Source organism: Salvelinus alpinus, chromosome 23 (genome assembly GCF_045679555.1).
Source record: "Salvelinus alpinus chromosome 23, SLU_Salpinus.1, whole genome shotgun sequence".
In the NCBI taxonomy this organism is placed as follows: Eukaryota; Metazoa; Chordata; class Actinopteri; order Salmoniformes; family Salmonidae; genus Salvelinus; species Salvelinus alpinus.
The window spans coordinates 4,245,637-4,265,775 of record NC_092108.1 but is presented as its reverse complement, the minus strand read 5'-3'; the positions used below and the strand labels follow the sequence as shown (position 1 = coordinate 4,265,775).

The 20,139-nt window shown below is 45.6% G+C and overlaps 1 protein-coding gene across 1 annotated transcript; it reads right to left on the bottom strand.

The window, feature by feature from the left end:
- Nucleotides 1–69: 69 nt before the first annotated feature.
- On the bottom strand, nt 70–18,204 carry LOC139550100 (ras-related protein Rab-12). Its single transcript, XM_071360734.1, has 6 exons — nt 17,769–18,204; nt 14,361–14,421; nt 9,687–9,825; nt 8,171–8,260; nt 7,423–7,527; nt 70–2,613 (listed from the first exon to the last, which is right to left on the bottom strand). Exons 1-6 carry the CDS (start codon nt 17,983–17,985, stop codon nt 2,506–2,508), a joined length of 720 nt encoding a protein of 239 aa, XP_071216835.1. The 5' UTR covers nt 17,986–18,204; the 3' UTR covers nt 70–2,505.
- Nucleotides 18,205–20,139: the final 1,935 nt, after the last annotated feature.

Genomic DNA, 20,139 nt, shown 5'->3' with positions numbered 1-20,139 from the left:
ATAAGATAAACTTGTCTCCGTTGTAAAACGTTTTTCTACGGTGTGCACTAATGAATAGTACTGACAGGGTTCAACATTGAAACAAGGTTTGTTTTTATTCATCATTATTAGTGCTGCTAACTAATTTAATACTTTATTATTTTTTTTACACTGCCTGCCCCCCACCACCACCACCACCACACACATTTTAGCATAGGAGTTTAACTAGCTGTCATGGATTATAGTGCAAAACATTACAATGAAGAAACAGACCAGGAACCATTCAAGACACTCTTATAATACTGTAAGGCAAGACAGACAGAAATGAACGCGACACACAACAAACCAACTACTGTTAAGGCTGTGTCATTATTGGTTGTGTAAATACACACGTTGAAATTCTTCACGAGGATCCTGTCGATTTAAAAACGAGTCCAATCCAAGACCAAAATGGCTGCCAGGTCGTTTTCTAAAGTATATATATATCTAGATGAATTCAGCCCCAAAAGACAGCTCTCTCTACATGTTTTCATCTGACTCTAGACCCAATACTGTGTCTAATTCAAGTTACCACGTGATAAATCACGTTTAAAACTGTCTATATGAAACTATTTACAAGAAGATTTTCTATTTAATGTTGCAGTGTGCAATATGACAAGAATCCATGTTCCTTCCTGTACAGTAGAGAACACTGACTTCAGGAGGTAAAGATATACTTAGTGCAGGGTCAGGAGCTCCACTCCCTCAGTGAAGTCAGGTGTGTGTGTTCCTCTTCTTTGTCAAGTTGTCCCTGTGTGTGTGTGTGTGTGTGTGTGTGTGTGTGTGTGTGTGTGTGTGTGTGTATATATTGGTTACCAGAGGAATCTCTACCTAGAAGGCACTTGGCTGCGAGGCACAGCAAGCCAAGCAGGCAGGTGGATGAGGTAGTCTGGGACAGGTGCGTGTACAGGTGCGTGCACAGGTGTGTGTAGACAAAGGGACGTGGGGGGGGGGGGTGTAAGAAGAGGTCTGTGTGTTAGTGTGACATGTCATATCATACAGCTACAGGATAGAAGTAGAACTAGGAGGATGCCGAATCGGTCAGAGCAGGGGGGGTTGAGAGAGCAAGGGGGGTTGAGAGCAGGGGGGGTTGAGAGAGCAGGGGGGGTTGAGAGAGCAGGGGGGGTTGAGAGAGCAGGGGGGGTTGAGAGAGCAAGGGGGGGTTGAGAGAGCAAGGGGGGGTTGAGAGAGCAAGGGGGGGTTGAGAGAGCAGGGGGGTTGAGAGAGCAGGGGGGTTGAGAGAGCAGGGGGGTTGAGAGAGCAGGGGGGGTTGAGAGAGCAGGGGGGGTTGAGAGAGCAGGGGGGGTTGAGAGAGCAAGGGGGGTTGAGAGAGCAGGGGGGGTTGAGAGAGCAGGGGGTATAAAGCTCCTTGCAGCAACAACTGACTCTTCGGATGCAAAAGGGCGCTGGTACAAAGTAGTGCACTATATATGGAATCTATTGCCATTTGAGATGCAGCCTTACTCTCCTCCTCTTGATATCTGACTTCTGCTTGGTTGTGCTGCCCTCTGGTGGCCAGAATGGTTGAGAGGAGAGATGTAGTGGAGGGTTGAACCGGAGGGTTGTAGTGGAGGGGGACGTAGTGGAAGGGGACGTAGTGGAGGGGGACGTAGTGGAGGGGGACGTAGTGGAGGGTTGAAGTGGAGGGGGACGTAGTGGAGGGAGACGTATTGGAGGGTTGAAGTGGAGGGGGACGTAGTGGAGGGGGACGTATTGGATGGGGACGTAGTGGAGGAGGACGTAGTGGAGGGGGACGTAGTGGAGGGGGACGTAGTGGAGGGGGACGTAGTGGAGGGGGACGTGGTGGAAGGGGACGTGGTGGAAGGGGACGTGGTGGAGGGGGACGTAGTGGAAGGGGACGTAGTGGAAGGGGACGTGGTGGAGGGGGACGTAGTGGAAGGGGGACGTAGTGGAAGGGGGACGTAGTGGAGGGGGACGTAGTGGAAGGGGACGTAGTGGAAGGGGACGTAGTGGAGGGGGACGTAGTGGAAGGGGACGTAGTGGAGGGGGACGTAGTGGAGGGGGACGTAGTGGAGGGGGGACGTAGTGGAAGGGGGACGTAGTGGAAGGGGGACGTAGTGGAAGGGGGACGTAGTGGAAGGGGGACGTAGTGGAAGGGGGACGTAGTGGAAGGGGGACGTAGTGGAAGGGGGACGTAGTGGAAGGGGGACGTAGTGGAAGGGGGACGTAGTGGAAGGGGACGTAGTGGAAGGGGACGTAGTGGAAGGGGACGTAGTGGAGGGAGACGTAGTGGAGGGGGACGTAGTGGAGGGGGACGTAGTGGAGGGGGACGTAGTGGAAGGGGGACGTAGTGGAGGGGGGACGTAGTGGAGGGGGACGTAGTGGAGGGGGACGTAGTGGAAGGGGGACGTAGTGGAAGGGGGACGTAGTGGAAGGGGGACGTAGTGGAAGGGGGACGTAGTGGAGGGGGGACGTAGTGGAAGGGGGACGTAGTGGAAGGGGGACGTAGTGGAGAGTTGAGTCATCTCAGCAACAGTGCATGCGTGGCGGGTTGAGCTCGGGAGGCACTTCTGGTTCAGGCTGCAGAGACAGGATGCTGTTGGAGAGCTTCCTGGTGGGAATCTCTAGAGGCATCTAGTGACCGCAAGACAGAATAGGAAGTTAACAGGCAAGTCATGATTAGTGCCTCAGGTGGTGTGGAATATTCAAAATGACGTACCAGTATTAGAAGGGTAGAATTAAGCAATAAGGCCCGGAGGGGGTGTGGTAAATTGCCAATATACCACGGCTAAGGGCTGTTCTTAAGCACGACGCAACGCAGAGTCCCTGGATACAGGCCTTAGCCGTGGTATATTGGCCATATATCACAAACCCCCTGAGGTGCCTCATTGCTGTTATAAACTGGTAACCAACGTAATTAGAGCAGTAAAAATTAATATTTTGTCATATGCGTGGTATACGGACTGATATACTACAGCTGTCAGCCAATCAGCATTCAGGGCTGGAACCACCCAGTTTATTACGACTATTAAAATACTACATATATAGAGCAAACGGAAAAGTATTCGTACTCCTTGACGTATTCCACATTTTGTCGTGTTACAGCCTGAATTAAAAATAGATGAACTAAAAATATATTTTTTAAATCTCACACACACAATACCCCATTATGACAAAGTGAAAACATGTTTTTAGAAATGTTAGCAAATTTATTTAAAATGAAATACAGAAATATATATATCATTTTACATAAGTATTCACACCCGACTGAATACTTTGTTGAAGCACATTGGGTGTGTCACTCAGCTTTGCACGTCTGGGTTTGGGGATTTTCTCCCTTGCAGATTCTCTTAAAGTTAAAATGGGGAGTGACGGTCAACAGCAATCTTCAAGTCTTTCCACAAATTTTCAATGGGATTCAAGTCTGGGCTTTGGCTGGGCCACTCAAGGACTTTCACATTGTTGTTCTGAAGCCATTCCAACATTGCTTTGGCTGTGTTCATGGGGTCATTGTCCTGTTGGAACGTAAATCTTAGCCCCAGTCTAAGGTCGTTTGCTCTCTGAAGCAGGTTCTCAGCAAGGATTTGCCTGTATTTGTCTCCATTCATTGTTGCCTGTATTCGGCTCCATTCATTGTTCCCTCTGTCCTTACTAGTGTCCCAGTCCCTGCTGCTGAAAGCATCCCCATAGCATGATGCTGCTGTAACAGGGTTATATTGGTGATTCCCCTTGCCACTTTATTGTTAAGCCAATGGGTTTTTGGTTATAGTTTTGTCTTGCCTTCACCTACTCAACATGGCATCTTATTGGCTGGTTTGCATAGCTTGCTTACGAGGGAGGATGTTTCAGTCAGAATCATCCCAGTGAACAAGCACCAAACCAGCAGTGAGTTGTTGGTTGCAAAGCACTGTACGTCAAAAGTGATTTTTATACTCCCAAGTGATGATTTAAATGTACAATTTATATCAATTAATTTGTAAATGTTATTCGAACATCACACATAAGATGCAACGTTTTTTGGTGAATATTTGTTGTGCATTTTGTTGTAGAGAATTCCCGCTAATACTAGCTAGCAACTTACTGTGTCTGCTGGGGGGTGGGGGTTGTATATTTTGTACAGTGCGTGAGTGCAGGGTATGGATGGTGAGCCGTGCATTGCATGACGTGCAATTTTGTGCTGTTCCTATCAGAATAAATCTCCATGACTGGTGCTACAAGTTGGAGTTCGTGTCGACGATTGATTGTACACAACGCAGGAAGAGTACTGTTACACAGCCACCACCATGCTTCACGGTAGAGATGGTGTTAGAAGGGTGATGAGCTGTGCCTGGTTTCTCCAGACATAGCGCTTTGCATTCTTGGCCAATGAGTAAAATGTTTGTCTCCACAGACCACAGAATCTTTTGCCTTTTGCTCAATCTTTCACAGGCCTTAGTGAAAACTCCAGGCGTGTTGTCTTGTGCCTTTTTCTCAGGAGAGGCTTCCGTCTGGCCACACTCCCATAAAGCCCAGATTGGTGAAGTGCTCTAGAGACTGTTGTCCTTCTGGCAGGTTCTCCCATCTCTGACAGAAGAGTTCTGCAGAGTTCATTGGCTGGGTGGTCATTGGGCTCTTGCTCGACTCCCCTGACCAAGGCGCCGCTCGACTCCCCTGACCAAGGCGCCGCTCGACTCCCCTGACCAAGGCGCCGCTCGACTCCCCTGACCAAGGCGCCGCTCGACTCCCCTGACCAAGGCGCCGCTCGACTCCCCTGACCAAGGCGCCGCTCGACTCCCCTGACCAAGGCGCCGCTCGACTCCCCTGACCAAGGTGCCTCCCTGATCAAGGTGCTTCTCTCGCCTCCCTGATCAAGGTGCTGCTCGCCCGGTTGCTCAGTTTGGTTGGACATCTCTATGCAGTCTGGGTAGATCCATGTTTTTTTCATGGAGACCACTGTGCTCTTGGAAATGTTCAACACTAGAAATAGTTTAATAACCTTAACCTTTTATAACCTCCCCAGACATATGCCTCATCACAACTCTTATCTCTGAGATCTACAGACAGTTCCTTGGACTTCATGGTATAGTTTCTGCTCTGACATCCACTGTCAACTGTGGGACCTTTATATAGACAGGTGTGTTTCTTTGTAAATCATATCCGAACAGTTGAATTGGCCACAGGTTGGACTCCAATCAAGTTGTAGTGACATCTCAAGAATGATCAAAGGACATTGGATCCACCTGAACTCAATTTGGAGAGTCGTAGCAAAAGGGGTTTGAATAGTTATGTAACTGAGATATTTCTGTATTTCATTGTCAATAAAATTTGCTAAAAACATGTTTTCACTGTGTATTTTCATTTTGTGTATAGATGGGTGGAGACAAAAAAAATAAAAAATGTAATCCATTTTTTGAATTCAGACTAACAACAAAATGTGGAATATATCAAGGGGTGTGAATACGTCTTGAAGTCCCTGTACATATTGTAGACTATAACATAACAACGGGTACAGTTATAGGAAATGGGGAGGGAAGCTATAGGAACACATTAAAACAATATTATAGGAAACTATATGAAATACAGGAAATAGGTAATTTTTTACATGCACACTAAATACCAGGGGGGGACTAAATGGAATCCCAAATATAAATGTGCAGTGCTATCAGAAAGTATTCAGACCCCTTGACTTCTTCCACATTTTGTTACGTTACAGCCTTATTCTAAAATGGATTAAATAAAATCCTCATCAATCTACACACAATACCCCATGATGACATCACAATACCCCATAATGACATCACAATACCCCATGATGACATCACAATACCCCATGATGACATCACAATACCCCATGATGACATCACAATACCCCATAATGACAAAGCGAAAACATTTCTGCTCATTTATTTACATGGGTATTCAGACCCTTTGCTATGAGACTCGAAATTGAGCTCAGGTGCTTCCTGTTTCCATTGATTATCCTTGAGATGTTTCTACAACTTGATTGGAGTCCACCTGTGATAAATTCAATTGATTGGACATGATTTGTAAAGGCACACACCTGTCTATATAAGGTCCCACAGTTCACAGTCCATGTCAGAGTAAAAAACCATGCCATGAGATCGAAGGAATTGTCTGTAGAGCTCCGAGACAGGGTTGTGTCGAGGCACAGATCTGGGGAAGGGTACCAACAAATGTCTGCAGCATTGAAGGTCCCCAAGAACACAGTGGCCGCCATCATTCTTAAAAATGGAAGAAGTTTGAAACGTGCTTGGAGTTTGCCAAAAGGCTCCTAAAGAACTCTGACTATGAGAAACAAGATTCTCTCTTCTTTCTTTCTTCAAAGTACAGAGAGATCCTTGATGAAAACCTGCTCCAGAGCACTCAGACTGGGGCGAAGATTCACCTTCCAACAGGACAACGACCCTAAGCACACAGCCAAGACAACGCAGGAGTGGCTTCGGGACAAGTCTCTGAATGTCCTTGAGTTGCCCAACCAGAGCCCGGACTTGAACCCGATCGAACATCTCTGGAGATACCTGATAATAGCTGTGCAGCAACGCACCCCATACAACCTGACAGTTTGAGAGGATCTGCAGAGAAGAATGGGAGAAACTCCCCAAATACAGGTGTGGCAAGCTTATAGCGTCATAGCCAAGAAGACTCAAGGCTGTAATCGCTGCCAAAGGTCCTTCAACAAAGTACTGAGTAAAGGGTCTGAATACTTATGTAAATTAGTTATCAGTTTAATAAATGAGCAAAACATAAAAATAAAATAAACTGTTTTTGCTTTATCATTATGGGGTATTGTGTGTAGATTGATGAGGAAAAAATACAATTTAAGCCATGTGTTTTAGGTTATTGTCCTGCTGAAAGGTGAATTCATCTCCCAGTGTCTGGTGGAAAGCAGACTGAACCAGGTTTTAATACACTGAGTGGACAAAACATTAGGAACACCTGCTCGTTCCATGACAGACTGACCAGGTGAATCCAGGTGAAAGATATGATCCCTTATTGATGTCACCTGTTAAATCCTCTTCAATCAGTGTAGATGAAGGGGAGGAGACAGGTTAAAGAAGGATGTTTAAGCCTTGAGACAAAATATTTAAGTGCCTTTGAACGGGGTATGGTAGTAGGTGCCAGGTGCACCAGTTTGTGTCAAGAACTGCAACGCTGCTGGGTTTTTAACACTCAACAGTTTCCTGTGTATCCAGAATGGTCCACCAGCCAAAGGACATACAGCCAACTTGACACAACTGTGGGAAGCATTGGAGTCGACATGGACCAGCATCCCTGTGGAAACGCTTTCAACACCTTGTAGAGTCCCATGTCCCGACGAAGTGAGGCTGTTCTGAGGGTAAAAGGGGAAGGTGTTCCTAATGTTTTGTCCACTCAGTGTAGGTCGCAGGTCAACAAAAAATAAGCGGCGTATAGCTAAAAAGCACAGTGAGGATTCCTACTCACCTTGGCTAGAATGTCGTCCACTAGTTTTAGAAAGCACTCCTCCACGTTAAAGTTATCCTTGGCACTGGCCTCGCAGAAACGCAACCCAGATATCCTCGAGGTAAACTGGGAACCGAGATAATACCAAAGTCAAATCGATCAATCAATTATAAAATCATAGAATTATGAGTCAACTAATATTATTTTCCCGGGGTTTGAGATCATGTACAGTACTACACAATAATCCGTTAACTAATCCATCAGTGAAGATTAGAAGAAGTAAAGAAAGCCCTGACTTGGGACATTTCTTCTTGGAGAAGGTTTTTCCCATCAACTGATTCCAGATCAGTATTAGACTCACCCTCTCTGCAGTCTGTTTAGTGATGATGCCGATAGGGTAAACTGATTCTAGGTCAGTATTAGAATCACCCTCTCTGCAGTCTGTTTAGTGATGATGCCGATAGGGTAAACTGATTCTAGGTCAGTATTAGACTCACCCTCTCTGCAGTCTGTTTAGTGATGATGCCGATAGGGTAAACTGATTCTAGGTCAGTATTAGACTCACCCTCTCTGCAGTCTGTCTAGTGATGATGCCGATAGGGTAAACTGATTCCAGATCAGTATTAGACTCACCCTCTCTGCAGTCTGTCTAGTGATGATGCTGATAGGGTAAACTGATTCTAGGTCAGTATTAGACTCACCCTCTCTGCAGTCTGTTTAGTGATGATGCTGATAGGGTAAACTGATTCTAGGTCAGTATTAGACTCACCCTCTCTGCAGTCTGTCTAGTGATGATGCGGTCTGTCTCACAGTCCAGCTTGTTCCCCACCAGCAGCAGCTCTGCCTCTTCTGAAGCATACTGGCCAATGACAGAGAGGAGAGAGATGAGAGGTGTGTACTGCAGTAACAGAGGAGATGAGAGGTGTGTACTGTGTACTACTCCCTTCACAGAACAGCGCAAACTGGCTCTAACCAGAATTGAAAGAGGAGTGGGAGGCCCCGGTGCACAACTGAGCAAGAGGACAAGTACATTAGAGTGTCTAGTTTGAGAAAGAGACGCCTCACAAGTCCTAAACTGGTAGCTTCATTAAATAGTACCCACAAAACACCAGTCTAAATGTCAACAGTGAAGAGGCGACTCCGGGATGTTCTTCTAGGCAGAGATGCAAACAAAAAGCCATATCTCAGACTGGCCAATAAACAGAAAAGATTAAGATGGGCAAAAGAACACAGACACTGGACAGAGGAGTTCTGCCTAGAAGGCCAGCATCCCGGAGTCGCCTCTTCACTGTTGACTTTGAGACTGGTGTTTTGCGGGTACTATTTAATGAAGCTGCCAGTTGAGGACTTGTGAGGCGTCTCTTTCTCAAACTAGACACTCTAGTGTACTTGTCTTCTTGCTCAATTGTGCACCGGGGCCTCCCACTCCTCTTTCTATTCTGGTTAGAGTCAGTTTGCGCTGTTCTGTGAAGGGAGTAGTACACAACGTTGTACGAGATCTTCAGTTTCTTGGCAATTTCTCGCATGGAATAGTCTTCATCTCTCAGAACAAGAGTAGACTGACGAGTTTCAGAAGAAAGTTATTTGTTTCTGGACATTTTGAGCCTGTAATCGAACCCACAAATGCTGATGCTCCAGATACTCAACTAGTCTAAAGAAGGCCAGTTTTATTGCTTCTTTAAAATCAGAACAACAGTTTTCAGCTGTGCTAACATAATTGCAAAAGGCTTTTCAAATGATCAATTAGCCTTTTAAAATGATAAACTTGGATTCGCTAACACAAAGAGCCATTGGAACACAGGAGTGATGGTTGCTGATAATGGGCCTCTGTACGCCTATGTAGATAATCTATTAAAAATCTGCCGTTTCCAGCTACAATAGTCATTTACAACATTAACCATGTATTTAATATTTCTGTATTTCTGATCAATTTGATGTTATTTTAATGAACACATTTTTTGGGGGGGCTTTTCTTTTCCAAAAACAAGGCCATTTTCTAAGTGACCCCAAACGTTTGAACGGTAGCGTATATTCTGTAGTAACAGAGAGGAGAAGAGAGGTATGTGGCCCATCCCAGTGGTGTTCCGTGCTGGTCCTTTGTGCCTAGTACTACATAATGATTTATGTTATCAATGATAATCCATGATGATGTATAAGGCCCTGAGATTTTCATAATAAAATTAATCTGATCAGGAAAAAAAACACAAAAAAACCAGCAATATATAAGTTTGGATACAATGGAGGAGAAAAAATAAAAAGTAGGTTATTGATAATATCCGTTTTACCTTGTCGATCATCTTCATCCACTTGGGCAGGTCGTCGAACGTTTCCTGCTTGGTGATGTCATAGACCAGTACTATTCCCTTGGCCCCACGGTAGTAGGCTGAGGTTATGCTGTTGAACCTCTCCTGACCAGCTGTATCCCTGGAGGTACAGGACACGTATCAGACTGGATCCATTAGAGACAGAACACGTATCAGACTGGATCCATTAGAGACAGGACACGTATCAGACTGGATCCATTAGAGATAGGACACGCATCACATATCAGACTGGATCCATTAGGGCCAGGACACGTATCAGACTGGATCCATTAGAGACAGGACACACATCACATATCAGACTGGATCCATTAGGGACACGTATCAGACTGGATCCATTAGAGACAGAACACGTATCAGACTGGATCCATGAGTTAGAGACAGGACACACATCACATATCAGACTGGATCCATTAGGGACACGTCACATATCAGACTGGATCCATGAGTTAGAGACAGGACATGTCACATATCAGACTGGATTAGTTAGAGACAGGACACATATGAGACTGGATTAGTTAGAGACAGGACACGTCACATATCAGACTGGATCTATGAGTTAGAGACAGGACACATCACATATCAGACTGGATCTATGAGTTAGAGACAGGACACACATCACATATCAGACTGGATCTATGAGTTAGAGACAGGACACACATCACATATCAGACTGGATCCATTAGGGACACGTCACATATCAGACTGGATCCATGAGTTAGAGACAGGACATGTCACATATCAGACTGGATTAGTTAGAGACAGGACACATATGAGACTGGATTAGTTAGAGACAGGACACGTCACATATCAGACTGGATCTATGAGTTAGAGACAGGACACATCACATATCAGACTGGATCTATGAGTTAGAGACAGGACACACATCACATATCAGACTGGATCTATGAGTTAGAGACAGGACACATCACATATCAGACTGGATCTATGAGTTAGAGACAAGACACATATCAGACTGGATCTATGAGTTAGAGACAGGACACAAATCACAGACTGGATCTATGAGTTAGAGACAGGACACACATCACATATCAGACTGGATCTATGAGTTAGAGACAGGACACACATCACATATCAGACTGGATCTATGAGTTAGAGACAAGACACATCACATATCAGACCGGAGCTATGAGTCAGACCGGAGCTATGAGTCAGACCGGAGCTATGAGTTAGGGCCATGAGGTTTTCCAGACCAAGTCACCTGACATGACCTGGGAAAACAAGGCCCTAGTTAAAGCTAATAACAAACGTAGAAATTGACGAACGTCATGTGAATTGATTTCCATATACAAATCTTGTCAACTATGGTGCAGAGGTAAACAGACCGTCAGTCAATCCGCCCGCCAGTCAGTCAGTCCGGCCGCCAGTCAGTCAGTCAGTCCGGCCGCCAGTCAGGCCGTCCCCCAGTCAGTCAGTCCGTCCGGCCGCCAGCCAGTCAGTCAGTCCGGCCGCCAATCAGGCCGTCCGCCAGTCAGTCAGTCAGTCCGTCCGCCAGTCAGTCCGGCCGCCAGTCAGTCCGTCCGCCAGTCAGTCAATCAGTCCGCCAGTCAATCAGCCAGCGTATGAGCAGCAGTAGAGAAGCAGAAGTGACAGAGCAAGGTTAGATGTTGCCTCCCATGGAGAGGTTAGGGCTGACAGACAGACAGAGGTTAGGGCTGACTGACAGACAGAGGTTAGGGCTGACAGACAGACGTTAGGGCTGACTGACAGACAGAGGTTAGGGCTGACTGACAGACAGAGGTTAGGGCTGACTGACAGACAGAGGTTAGGGCTGACTGACAGACAGAGGTTAGGGCTGACTGACAGACAGAGGTTAGGGCTGACTGACAGACAGAGGTTAGGGCTGACTGACAGACAGAGGTTAGGGCTGACAGACAGACAGAGGTTAGGGCTGACTGACAGACAGAGGTTAGGGCTGACTGACAGACAGAGGTTAGGGCTGACAGACAGACAGAGGTTAGGGCTGACTTCGACAGACAGAGGTTAGGGCTGACTTCGACAGACAGAGGTTAGGGCTGACAGACAGACAGAGGTTAGGGCTGACAGACAAACAGAGGTTAGGGCTGACTGACAGACAGAGGTTAGGGCTGACTGACAGAGAGAGGTTAGGGCTGACAGACAAAAAGAGAGTTGTTAGGGTTGACTGACACAGTGATGGAGACTCAGCCAAGACCAGGTGGTGAGATGAGGCAGTCAGCACGAGACATGATGACACAGCCAGTACGCAGACAGTCATCCTGAACTGACGAGGGATGGGTGGAGGTAGGGACACAGAGATTGGGAGTGGATGAGGGTAGTAGTGGGACGAGGTCGGGTAAACAGAACAAATTGTGTTATTAGTGAGGGATATGAACACATCTCAGCCCAGGTAGCAGTCACACACTCATCCTACATGGCAACATCAAGATGTGTAGCTACAGTATCTGTGGTGTCGTGAAGCCGTAGCACGAAAAGGACAGCTATTCTGTGCAGCAGAAGGTAGTTGAACAGCACAGAACGGTCGATTACTGTAGACTGAGGTGTCACTTAATGTTGTATGTCAGGGGTCATCAAACTACATTCAGCCACGGGCTAATTTCTTCTTGAGTGGACGGTCAGGGGGCCAGATCATAACGGCGAATCATTTGTAGACTGTAAAATGCCTCCCTAGAAGCCCCAAACAGATATCATATTGAACTCAAACATAATGTACTGAACAAAAAAAATAGTTAAAAAAAAACCGCAACGTGCAACAATTTTAGAGGCGGCAGCGTAGCCTAGTGGTTAGAGCGTTGGACTAGTAACCGAAAGGTTGCAAGATCGAATCCCCGAGCTGACAAGGTAAAAATCTGTCGTTCTGCCCCTGAATAAGGCAGTTAACCCACTGTTCCTAGGCCGTCATTGAAAATAAGAATTTGTTCTTAACTGACTTGCCTAGTTAAATAATGGTTAAAATAAAAAAAGATTTTACTGAGTTACCGTTCATATGAGGAAATCAGTCAATTGAAATAAATAAATTAGACCCTAATCTATGGATTTCACATGACTAGGAATCAACAGCTGACTGCAGGAATGTCCACCAGAGCTGTTGCCAGAGAAATGTAATGTTAATTTCTCTACCATAAGCCGCCTCCAATGTCATTTTAGAGACTTTGGCAGTACTTCCAATTGGCCTCACAACCGCAGACCACGTGTATGTCGTCGAGTCGGCGAGCAGTCTGTTGACGTCAACGTTGTGAACAGACTGCTCCATGGTATTGGGGGTAGGGGGGCAGTCTGTAGACGTCAACGTTGTGAGCAGACTGCTCCATGGTATTGGGGGTAGGGGGCAGTCTGTTGACGTCAACGTTGTGAACAGACTGCTCCATGGTATTGGGGGTAGGGGGCAGTCTGTTGACGTCAACGTTGTGAACAGACTGCCCCATGGTGGTGGGGGTAGGGGGCAGTCTGTTGACGTCCACGTTGTGAACAGACTGCCCCATGGTGGTGGGGGTAGGGGGCAGTCTGTTGACATCAACGTTGTGAACAGACTGCCCCATGGTGGTGGGGGTAGGGGGGGCAGTCTGTTGACGTCAACGTTGTGAGCAGACTGCCCCATGGTGGTGTGGGTAGGGGGCAGTCTGTTGACGTCAACGTTGTGAGCAGACTGCCCCATGGTGGTGGGGGTAGGGGGGCAGTCTGTTGACGTCAACGTTGTGAACAGACTGCCCCATGGTATTGGGGGTAGGGGGCAGTCTGTTGACGTCAACGTTGTGAGCAGACTGCCCCATGGTGGTGGGGGTAGGGGGGCAGTCTGTTGACGTCAACGTTGTGAACAGACTGCCCCATGGTATTGGGGGTAGGGGGCAGTCTGTTGACGTCAACGTTGTGAACAGACTGCCCCATGGTATTGGGGGTAGGGGGCAGTCTGTTGACGTCAACGTTGTGAGCAGACTGCCCCATGGTGGTGGGGGTAGGGGGCAGTCTGTTGACGTCAACGTTGTGAGCAGACTGCCCCATGGTGGTGGGGGTAGGGGGGCAATAGACACCCATCTGTTGATCACAAATACCTTATTAAAAAAACAAACATCTCGTCACGGTATATCTGTAAATTCAAAGTGCCATCAATAAAAATCGAACTGTATTCATTGTCTTTGCTTATGACTGCCCCCTACCCCCAATACCATGGAGCAGTCTGTTCACAACGTTGACGTCAACAGACTGCTCGCCGACAGGACGCCATACACGTGGTCTGCGGTTGTGAGGCCAGTTGGAAGTACTGCCAAAGTCTCTAAAATGACGATGGAGTGGCATTATGGTAGAGAAATTAACATTACATTTCTCTGGCAAAAGCTCTGGTGGACATTCCTGCAGTCAGCATGCCAATTTCACGCTCCCTCAAAACTTGAGACATCTGTGGCATTGTGTTGTTTAACAAAACTGCACATTTTAGAGTGGCCTTTTAGTGTCCCCAGCACAAGGTGCACCTGTGTAATGATCATGCTGTTTAATCAGGTTCTTGATATGCCACACCTGTCAGGTGGATGGATTATCTTGGCAAAGGAGAAATGCTCACTAACAGGGATGTAAACAAATTTCTGTGTGAGGTAGTGGAACAGACAGAGGCTGATGATGACTTCCTGTTTCCTGTTGACTCACCAGATCTGCAACCTGATCTTCTTCCCTCTCAGCTCCACCGTCTTGATCTTAAAATCTACTCCTACAGGAAGAAAACAGGGCCAAATGTGTCTTTTGTCATGTTTTTTCCATGCTCTTTCCCCTGTGCCGGTCAGTCAGCCAGAAACATGGGAAAGAGCATGAAAAACGTGACAAACAGACTAGTTCAAGTAGCAAGTTCTTCCAAAGTGCTTTGGAATATAACAATTGATGGAGGAAATACTACAACAAGGAAAAAGTTGTCATTTTAATCACAAACTTCTGTGCTAGAAATGTAAAGATCTCCTACATAAAATATTTTGTTTATAACAGACTGGGATGATGACACATTTCAGACACTTATCAAATATTTATGCAACTCTACAGCAGTTTTCCTCCTCACTTCCTGTCATCAAAACAACCATGAACAAGCACACAGACGGAGACCCTCAGAGGATCCAATAAAGCTGCTGCTTCACAGAGAGAGAGAGAGAGAGAGAGCTGTGTCCCCAGGATGACAACGCACAACAAGATGGAGGCCAGACGTGGTGGCAGCTGCCTGAGCCAGAGAGGAGAGTGTCAGAAGGACTATTTTTGGAACTATGGGGACAGTGGCAGCTCTTCTGTCCTGGGTAAGTTCCATGGCTGTGTGTGTGTGTGTGTGTGTGTGTGTGTGTGTGTGTGTGTGTGTGTGTGTGTGTGTGTGTGTTGGGGCTGGCACAATTACCATATAACCGACAGTTATGGATGAAGACAGTCATGAAAATAGAATAATCATCATTACTGTTGGTGTCTTCTGTCACTAGCTAGCACAGCCACAAATACCTTACCCCTTCTGTCACTAGCTAGCACAGCCACAAAGACATTAACCCTTCTGTCACTAGCTAGCACAGCCACAAAGACATTAACCCTTCTGTCACTAGCTAGCACAGCCACAAAGACCTTACCCCTTCTGTCACTAGCTAGCACAGCCACAAAGACCTTACCCCTTCTGTCACTAGCTAGCACAGCCACAAAGACCTTACCCCTTCTGTCACTAGCTAGCACAGCCACAAAGACCTTAACCCTTCTGTCACTAGCTAGCACAGCCACAAAGTCCTTAACCCTTCTGTCACTAGCTAGCACAGCCACAAAGACCTTAACCCTTCTGTCACTAGCTAGCACAGCCACAAAGACCTTAACCCTTCTGTCACTAGCTAGCACAGCCACAAAGACCTTAACCCTTCTGTCACTAGCTGGCACAGCCACAAAGACCTTAACCCTTCTGTCATTAGCTAGCACAGCCACAAAGACCCTAACTCTTCTGTCACTAGCTAGCACAGCCACAAAGACCCTAACCCTTCTGTCACTAGCTAGCACAGCCACAAAGTCATAAAATCTTATAAATCTTACCTTAGCCACACTGCTAACCCTAACGCCTAACCACACTGCTAACGCCTAGCCACACTGCTAACCCTAACGCTTAACCACACTGCTAACCCTAATGCCTAAGCAAAAAGCTCATTTTAGTTTTATTAATTTTTACAATATAGCCAATTTTGACTTTGTAGCTGGTCTATCTATGGGGAAAATCGCTCAGTTCTGCATCCAGGACATGACTCATGATAATAAACGTCAACCTGCATGTATATCCATGTTCCTGTAGTGGTCTGAGTGATCTACCTCAGGAGACTGTTTCACAACAGATAAATTAGATCCCCTTGCCTGTTAGCGAGGCAAGCCAGATTCCCTCAGTGCTTTGCATGAGGAGAATTAAATAATTGGTGACTTGGCACAAAGATGGTATGGTCATACTATAATGGCTTTGTAAGAGTGTAAGTCACTGACCCTCTTTTCAAGACCATTCACGTCCTGTCCCTGTGTGGAGGATTTAACTCAATCAGGCTTGAGCACAAACCGTGAGGACCCGCAAGTGACCGGCAATAAATTAATCTCCAATCTTTCGAGGACCGTGTAGGCCTCCAAAACTAAGCTAAGAGAAGTGACTAAATCAGTGTCAGTTAAAAACCTGAGGGACCAGTCCGTAACATCCCAGGGACCAGTGTCGGTCTACAGAACGAGAGTTTCAGAAACAGACCCTGGAAGTGTCGTCACAAAGACAGACAAAATAGATATAGAACGGTAACATTGTCTGTCTAGAACGGTAACATTGTCTGTCTAGAACGGATACATTGTCTGTCTAGAACGGATACATTGTCTGTCTAGAACGGATACATTGTCTGTCTAGAACGGATACATTGTCTGTCTAGAACGGATACATTGTCTGTCTAGAACGGTAACATTGTCTGTCTAGAACGGATACATTGTCTGTCTAGAACGGATACATTGTCTGTCTAGAACGGATACATTGTCTGTCTAGAACGGTAACATTGTCTGTCTAGAACGGTAACATTGTCTGTCTAGAACGGATACATTGTCTGTCTAGAACGGATACATTGTCTGTCTAGAACGGATACATTGTCTGTCTAGAACGGATACATTGTCTGTCTAGAACGGATACATTGTCTGTCTAGAACGGATACATTGTCTGTCTAGAACGGATACATTGTCTGTCTAGAACGGATACATTGTCTGTCTAGAACGGATACATTGTCTGTCTAGAACGCATACATTGTCTGTCTAGAACGGATACATTGTCTGTCTAGAACGGATACATTGTCTGTCTAGAACGGATACATTGTCTGTCTAGAACGGATACATTGTCTGTCTAGAACGGATACATTGTCTGTCTAGAACGGATACATTGTCTGTCTAGAACGGATACATTGTCTGTCTAGAACGGATATCTGTCTAGAACGGATACATTGTCTGTCTAGAACGGATACATTGTCTATGCCGCACACTAAGTCCCAGGATATTTGAAATGTCAATTGATAATTACGCTGGATTTATTGGTTCTAAGTAAGTTAATAATGTAGTAGACAGTTTTTATTTATTTTTGTATTTTATGACAGAATACTGAAAGCCACTATTGGGTTCCTCTGGATCAAGGTAGTTAGCAACAACAACACTTCTGACAAGGCATCAGTACAGTTACTAGGGCCCTCAGTAACCTTTCGTCTAGCTGCTGGACAGGGCTCCAGTTACAGTACTAGCTCGCTTCTCTCAGTGCTGTTTGACAGATTAATGCCAACAACGACCTCAAGTTTAAAAATATAGCAGTGTTCCCCTGTAGCTACCAACTTCTTTACAAATAGTTGTAGTGAGAATCTATGATGGTGACCATACAGTAGCCTATACAGATACAGATGAGCTAGGTCGGTTGCGTCCAGTCATGTAGTTAGCGTAAACATTGCTTGCTAGCTAGCTAACTAGCCGCGGGTTGGCTAGCATAGAACATAACAATAACAGAACTGTTAGCAGCTAGTTTTGGCTAGCAAAGGAGGCTAACGACATCTGGGCATTCCTTACCAACGGTTGATTTGCATGCTTCACAGAAGGTGTCGTCGGTAAACCTTTCCATTAGACTGGTTTTGCCTACTCCGCGGGAGCCAATGATAATGATCTGAAGTTTATAATCTGCGGGTCTGGGCGGCATCTTCCTGCGGCGAGACTGTGCCCCCAGAGCCGGGGAAGCATTTGCCGATCCCCCACCGGCCCTCCGCTGGATCTCATACCGCGAATCCATCAATAATTCCACATTTGAACACCTAGACACGCTTTTAAAAGAGAAAATAACGATGTGGGCCCACTTTTAGTAAATTTTCCTTTTGTCTTTGAGTTAGTTCGGGAAAGTTTCCAAATTGTTCAGCTGCTGTCAAGAGAATCAAGGGCTGCGTTCAGTACGGTTTTACGTTCTGGAAAGTTCAATTGAACTGAAATGGTGCTGTACTGAACGACCGGTTGAAAAAGGGGAAGGGTTATGGGTAGGGGAACCCTGTCAGTATGGCCAGTCGCCACACCACCAAACGGCAGCAAAAGTACCCCTTCCTTAGTTAGTTGGCTTAGTCTGTTCAAGAACGTACAATAACATTTTGGGGAAACGTGTCGTTCAGTAAAAACCGTTCTGCAACGTAGCAAACGTTCAAGCGAACTGAACGCACCTCTGGTAGCTTTTTTCATTACGTCACCGCAGGGTCTTCGCTATCTGGTATCCTTGGGATGTCCTTACCCCACATTGAAATTATTTTTTATTTATTTAACCTTTATTTAACTAGGCAAGTCAGTTAAGAACATATTTTTGTTTACAATTACGTCCTACACCGGACGACGCTGGGCTAATTGTGCGCCGCCCTATGGGACTCCCAATCACGACAGGTTTTAATACAGCCTGGAATCGAACCAGGGTCTGTAGTGACGCCTCTAGCACTGAGATGCTGCGCCACTCGGGAGCCCAAGATAGGTTATGGCAACGTTTCCACAAACTCGGTGCTAGTTTTGTTTTTAGCCCTAACACTACACAGCTGATTCAGATTATCAAAGCTTCATGATTAGTTGATTATTTCAATCAGCTGTGTAGTGCTACGACAAAAAACCAAAAGATGCACCCTTTAGGGTCCCGAAGACTGAGTTTGGAAAACCCTGACGTCCCATGGACCCTGTATAGCACTGCTCCGCACTGTCACCGCAAGCGCCAGCGAATCTTTCTGCTTCCGTCGCATTCCATAGGATGGGAAAATTACTATGGCATGGAGACAGACATCTACCCGGATTATATATATTTGTATAAATTTAGTTGAAGGTTTTTGTTGAAAACATGTCATGTGAGAGAGGGACTAATGATTTAAAAAAATAATATCTTTATGACTGTTTGGTCCAATGCTGTTTCTTTCTCTTGAGGAAAGATTTTCTTTAGACACTAACGTTACATGTATATTTTTCTATTGACTAGTGTCCCATTCCCCATTCCAAACCTTATGCTTTAATTGCCTTGAGTGAAAATGACATTACGAAATGTCTGTCACTTTTCATAATATCACTGTTTTCCTACTTTAATAACCTCTCAGATCTCTATCCACAAGTTTACCCCAAAAGCACGATTTTATAGCATTAATTTATATTGAATGCCAGTCTAATATATAAAGACTGTGGTGAATTGCTCAATGTCATCTCGGCATTCATAGTTCTACGACGTTGAGGACATATTTTAATCCTAACACCGACGGCATTTGTGTATCATTGCACTCGGCTAGAATTTTCCACAAATAAAATCTACTATTTAGTTACAATTACAAGATTGACCTTGAGTTGCAGGTTCATTAGCTAGCAACTTTGTCGATAATATTAACTAGCTATTTAGTTACAACTACAAGATTGACCTTGAGTTGCAGGTTCATTAGCTAGCAACTTTGTCGATAATATTAACTAGCTATTTAGTTACAACTACAAGATTGACCTTGAGTTGCAGGTTCATTAGCTAGCAACTTTGTCGATAATATTAACTAGCTATTTAGTTACAACTACAAGATTGACCTTGAGTTGCAGGTTCATTAGCTAGCTATAGGAGGTAGCTATCTGCTCATCTCAGGGCAGTACGTCAGCGGGTGCGTTCATTCATCCCCTAGGTTAGTTACAGATTGTATTGTAACGACCCGGTATTGTGTTCTGTGTTTGTGGGTGTGTTATGGTTCTCATGGCTACTAGCAGGGGTTAAATATGTCAGGACAGATGGAAAGGTTGGGGGGGTATGATGGGTAATCCCGCGGGATTTGGAAATGCATAAATAGGGATTACTGTCTCATCTTTCTTTTCTTTCTGTTCGGGGTCTTGATCTGTTCCTATGAGAGTGACCCTTAACGGTCCGTGAATTGTCCATTCATTCGTTATGAAATTCAAACAAAAT